We start from the raw sequence: 6281 nt of genomic DNA, 5'->3' as shown, positions 1-6281 counted from the left end.
ATAAAAGATATGAAAGCATCACCTAAATGCAATAATTTCTGAGTGAACCATTCTAAGCATTCCATAAATACAATAACTATTAAGTTGACCATTTAGACATATACTAATAAATTTGATAAGTAAACTCAATATTGAATAAATCATTGACTACTTTTTACTATAATCTTATTTTATACATTGATTCAACAAAAAGAAATATTTAAAAATATTATTTATTTTTATACTAACAAAAAATAAATTTAATAGATAAAATTATCATTAAATGAACCTTTCCTACATTTATATTTATAAAAATAAATTGAGTAGGTAGAAATTTTTATTCATATGAAAAAAAAATCAAATCAAATATGAAGCATCATCATAAAATTATTATCATTTGATATACACCACGTTGTTATCATATATCGAATCCTCATTAAAAAAAAAAGATGAAACCTCAGGAAAAATCATGATTTGGTTGGTGTACACATCATAATTGGTTGGACGGACTCTACAGAATCCGTCCTTAAGCTAAGGCTTGCCGACGGCTTGTGGGAAAACAGCATTTGCGGAGGCAGGACACATTGCAATGGCAGAAAGTAAACATGTAGTAATGTTCCCTTTCATGGCACAGGGCCATTTCATTCCCTTCCTCAGCTTGGCTAACGCTCTTATTTCCCGAGGCCTCACCGTCAGCTTCCTCACCACCACAGCCAATGTCTCCAAATTGCAATCCCAGGTGGTCGGATCCTCTATTCGTTTTGTTCCTCTTTCTCTCCCGCCCATCCATGGCCTCCCCCCCTCCTGCGAAAGCACTGATACTCTTTCCCTAATCGGGAGCCAGTTGCTGTTTGTCTCTACGCACAAGCTTTCCCAGCCGTTTGAAGAATGGCTGGAGCAGATCATGGCAGAGCCCTCACAGAAGCCCGCTTGCATCATAAGCGACGTTTTCTTACCCTGGACAGCACAATCGGCTTCCAAATTTGGGATTTCGCGTGTTGTCTTTCACACCACAGGAGCCATGGGGGCTTCTCTTCTGCAATATCTCTTCACCAATCCGGTCTCGGATATAATAAGTGAACGCCAAGTCATAGAGATTCGCGATCACTGTATCAATGTGAATCTGAGGCGTTCGCAGTTGCCTCCAATGTTGAGAAGCGAATTGAGCGTATTGTTAATTTCTGTTAACCCTGGGGATGTCTCGATTCAGCAGGCCTATGGCTCGGCCAAAGAAAGCTGCGATGCAACGCTTGTCAATACTTTTGGCGAGCTCGAAGCAGAGTATGTTCAGTATTTAGAGGAATCCTCGGGTAAACCCGTTTGGAGCATAGCCCATCCTCTACACAGATCCGAACATGGGGTCGACAATGAGTCAGCGTGCATCCGCTGGCTGGACACCCAAAAGCAAAACTCCGTCCTTTACGTCTCGTTTGGATCTCAGGCCTTTCTTTCGGAAGACCAAACGAAAGCCCTTGCTAGAGGCATCGCAGCCAGTAAACAGCATTTCATTTGGACAATTAAAGACCCAGTTGGAAGCAACATTAATTCCTGTAACTTTCTTCCAGAGGATTTCATCGAAGAAACGAAAGACAGGGGAATGGTAATCCATGGGTGGGTGCCTCAGCTGTTGATTCTGTCACATCCTGCGACTGCGTTTTTTATGACGCACTGTGGCTGGAATTCCATATTAGAGAGTATAAGTGCTGGAGTTCCAATGGTGGTCTGGCCCATGGCGTTCGATCAATTTATAAACGCAAAATTGGTAACTGAGCAGTTGGGTCTTGGACTGCAGATCTGCGAGGAATTCAATGCCATTCCCAGTAGTGATATTGTGGAAAACACAGTGAAGGCGGCCATGGGAACAAAAATTGGGGAAGATATGCGTCTGCGGGCCCTGAAAATTAAGGAATCCGTTCGTGAAGCGTCCTGCAAGTCAAGCGGTACAGAAGGTTTCGTATCTTATGTCCTCGGTCTTAGCTGAACATAACCAGGAAAATATTGTGTTCAGATGTAATGCTTTGTAATCCCATTGGTTTAGGTTTTTCATTATCGTGGATTATGTTGATTGAGTTTTCCCACAACTTGGTAGTGTCTCCTTGTTTAAGGTTATTAGTCTTTGTAACAAAAAAAAATTAAATAAATTGTTAATTAAAAAATTAGATTGTTAAATATTGTCACGACACAATAATAATGGAAATCTTTGTAAGGCTTCAAATCAAGTCATGACACGAAGATATACCTTCAATCAGAATAATAGTAATATTTACTTAATCATTTTATTTACCATATGGTATAACTGAATGGTAGTATAACTGAATATTTGTTGGTTTAATAACAGTCAGCTCCTAGCTACGGCAGAAATCAAAGAAAGCTAATATCAAAAGAATTGGATGCTCTTTTATCTGCAGTTTTAAACTTCTCGATCTTAACTCACACCACTTGCTTCTATTCTTCGCTGCTGTGAACCCAACTTCTCCTACGCACTCACCAATCTGCTCTTACACTTCTACCTTTTCTGAACTTCACTTTCTTTTCCCCCAAAGTAGTAAAACTTGGTTTCTTTTCGTTCATTTACATGCTCTTAATTTTCCCCTTATTCTCTACACTAGTTTGTCTTTTCTTCTCCTGTACATTCACTCCTTCACTCAGCCTCCTCCTCATGGGTGCGCCTTGTTATCTCGAAAGAACTATCATCATGAAGTCGCAATGTCTCCATAGGAATGAAGGATGGAGAAGTGGTAGAAGAACTAGAAGTATCCTCCTCAAAACGAACACTCCTCTCAATGAAAAGTTCATGTGTGGTAAGATGGAAAAGCTTGTAGCCTTTGACACCATCTAGATACCCAACAAATATGCAAGGTTTGCTCTACAGATCCATAGCCTTGTGTTTCTCTACAAGAATGTGGGCCCATGCAGGAGACCCAAACTCTCAAACCTATGGTTGACATATTTGCGCCCCCCCCAACAATACCGGCCAATGAAAAGATAAGGGAAAATAATAAACCTACAATAACACACATGTAACATGTAACATAAGGTAGATCAAATAAAAAGAGAAATGGAAAAAATGTGGGTAAAAAAGATAGAAGGATGGTGTAGATGGTTCTTTCAAAAATTGTTTATATAAACTCAAACTATTTATATAAACCCAAACAAGGGGTGGAGGTGGCAATACCGGTCAATGAAGATAAGGGAAAATAATAAACCCAATTAGGAAAATAAAAACCTACACTAACACCACACATGTAACATGTAACAAAGTAAGGTAGATCAAATAAAGAGAGATGGAAAAAATGTGGGTAAAAAAGATAGAAGGATGGTGTAGATGATTCTTTCAAAAACTAAAAGCTCAACCTCAGGAGTGACTTGGCCATGGAAAGAATTTGGAGGTATTCTATCATTTAAATTGTTATTTCTTATGAGAAAGTGTAAAAGATATGTAACATCTTGTCACTCAAAAAAAAAAAAAATTAAGATTATGTGAAAAAAAGACAATCCCAAGTTGTTACTATACTATAATGGGTACTACCAATATTAGTCCTTTTTGAGAGCCACAATTTTTTAATTTTCCATCTAGTTCATAGGCAACAAAGGTTAAAGAGAAATATAGTGTTAGTGATATACCAAACCTAATTTGCAAACTTATTCAAAGTGTAAAATACAAATGGGAGAAAACATACCATTAAGTTGCTAATGGCATTCAATTCATACTTCATAAATTTGCAAACTTATTCAAAGTGTAAAATACAAGTGGGGAAAAACATACCATTAAGTTGCTAATGGCATTCAACTCACACTCCTTACTATGAAGAGGTGACAAAGATGATAAGAATGACACTTAAATATGTGCCACTAAGAGTCAAAATTGGAGACTTGACATTGTATAAGAACTATAATTATGTAAAGAAGAATAAACATTTAAAACTTAGCTGAGCATAAATTAAAATTCAAAATCAAAGTTCAAACACCTAAAAAGAAAAGTATCATGAGGAGAGAATTTTTCACAAATTTTGGACACTAATATGAATAGAAAATTAGACCCTTAACCAACCATATTTTCACTTTTTTCATTATAATTAAATTAACAAATTATTCAGATGAATAACTTTTTTTTGTCACATCTCTAATCTTATAACACTTAAAATTCTTAATCTTAATTATGAAGATGTAGAGGTGATCATTACAATGATTTTTTATCTCATGAGGTCTTCAATATGTTTAAGTGGGTTCATGCTAGGGCCAACAAGTATTGGGACAAAAATCTATCTCAGCCAGTACCATATCCATATTTTACTGTTATCGAGCAGTTCAAATCAATTTCTGTATACCTCAATGCATTCTTCTGATACTATGCATGTGCATCCACTCAAAAAACGATATTTAGAGCTTATGTTACTTTACAATTAAATTCTCTACTAAAAATGCCCATTAATCCAGATGCTAAAAATAACTAGACCTGATCATTAACAGTTTGAAAAAAACTTTCATCAGTTACTTGCAAACTAAAAGATTGTGATCAAAGAATCCTCAAACAATCATGCTTTGAAGAACCTTACACAATCACCGATAAGAAGTAAACCCCAGATGGGAGTTCGTCACTAGCCCAAATGCCAGTTAAAACTGAAAAAGAATTCAATTAAAAAGCTCTCAAATGACTGCTTAAAGTCCTTAAACATCTGCGACAAAATCAATGGACTACAAATAGAAATTCTAGTAAAAACCCAAATGCTGCCAGAGCTAAAAGTGCACAAGTCAGGTAAATGCTATATCAAACATTTTTTTCTAATAGCAACAAGAAAAAATAAATGAACAATTACAAAATAAACCTATATCCACAATATTACAGCAACAATAAAAACAAACAAAAAATGCTTGATTGGTCATCTAGTAGTTCAATACCACCTACAAATTGGTTTCACTTCAGTTACAAAAAGCTAATGGCTTCACCTTTAGAGATTATGTCTGGCAGATTGCTTGTTCTCTAAATTGATTCTTGCTATATTTAGTTTTCTACTTTTAAGGTACAGAGAGACCACAAAACTATTTAGCATTCTGTTTCTACGAAAACAGGGGATACCATCACCCTGCATTACCCCAGCGTAAATGTGCCTGACAGCAAGAACATTACAGGCAACAAATCTTACATTCAATGATACCTTCCAACTCATCTGACATTTCCAGCCAAGGCAAAGAGCGGTCCTTTTGGCAGAAATTACCTCCATTTCTAAAATTCTAAGGGAATTTTACTATCATTCAGTCTCCAGAACCAATTTCCATGGGAGGCATACTAAATAGAGAACTTGTAATTAGACCCCATCAAGTAATATCAATGTGAGGCATTCAAAGACCGTTCCTGCCATTAGATCAACTTAACGATAGAACGCACCATGTTATTGCAAATAATAACTGTAAAAATAAAGCCTTTTGATGTAATAAATGTGATCAAAGTTCAGACCAGTAAATAACACCTTTTTAATTGTTTGTAAATTACAGAGAACAAGTTGAGGTTATGTGGGAAATAGCACCTTTTTTATATGTATTGTAGATTCTAAACAACGAATCAAAATGTTTGTATGTTTTGTTGGTAGCACAGTTAGGTGCCTACTGCTACCCCATATTGCTATAAGCAATCTGTATAACCATACAGAGACTACCCAACATTGTGATTATAAAAGAAACTTTATATCCCTTAGCTGACAGAAATTTAAACTGAGATTTAAGCTTTCCCCACTAGTTAACAGAAATTTGACGCTTGTGAAGCATTGTTGAATGGAAGAAGATATGTTACTCAACAATTTATGCAAACCTCTTCCTTATCAAGATATGAGAAATGTAAATAGCTGTTACAGAGAAAAACGCTTCAAAACCTCATGGTATACTACATTTTGAGCACCAAAACAACAATGGCTTCTGACATAAATCAAAACCTATAACCCTCCTCCGAAAAACCTAACAAAACTAGATTCTTAGATACTTAAGGTACATTCCATAGAACTTACAGATCTTATAATCTGACTAACGAAAGCAACCCAAAAACCAGCATTTTGATACAACAATTCCAAACTGGTTGGGAATGTGAGAAGGGTACGAGTTAAATATTATTACTACACTCTAGCCAGACAATTCATATTATGCTTCTGTTTAAATTAAAGACCATCCAGAAGAGATGAATCTTTATCCAAATGCGAAATATGAAAACCTAAAACTCACATATTTGAAAGGCCTCAGAGATCTTGGTAGTTAAAATATCATCAGGTGGCCAAGCCATCAAGAGTAGCAAATATTTTCTTACATCACCGGCC

General features: G+C 36.1%; 1 protein-coding gene and 1 non-coding gene across 2 annotated transcripts; one reads left to right on the top strand and one right to left on the bottom strand.

Moving 5' to 3' along the window:
- The first annotated feature begins 441 nt into the window (after positions 1–441).
- On the top strand, positions 442–2170 carry LOC131074887 (UDP-glycosyltransferase 73B3). The gene has a single exon (XM_058011619.2). The coding sequence runs from the start codon at positions 569–571 to the stop codon at positions 1958–1960; it is 1392 nt and encodes a 463-aa protein (XP_057867602.2). The 5' UTR covers positions 442–568; the 3' UTR covers positions 1961–2170.
- A 4029-nt stretch (positions 2171–6199) lies between these two features.
- LOC131074891 (small nucleolar RNA SNORD24) lies at positions 6200–6281 on the bottom strand. The gene has a single exon (XR_009113136.1). It is a non-coding gene; the product is annotated as a small nucleolar RNA SNORD24 (small nucleolar RNA).

The sequence above is a fragment of the Cryptomeria japonica genome, chromosome 1, assembly GCF_030272615.1.
Source record: "Cryptomeria japonica chromosome 1, Sugi_1.0, whole genome shotgun sequence".
Taxonomy (NCBI): domain Eukaryota; kingdom Viridiplantae; phylum Streptophyta; class Pinopsida; order Cupressales; family Cupressaceae; genus Cryptomeria; species Cryptomeria japonica.
Note: the sequence above shows the minus strand (reverse complement) of the source record. Positions and strands in the feature narration are given on the sequence as shown.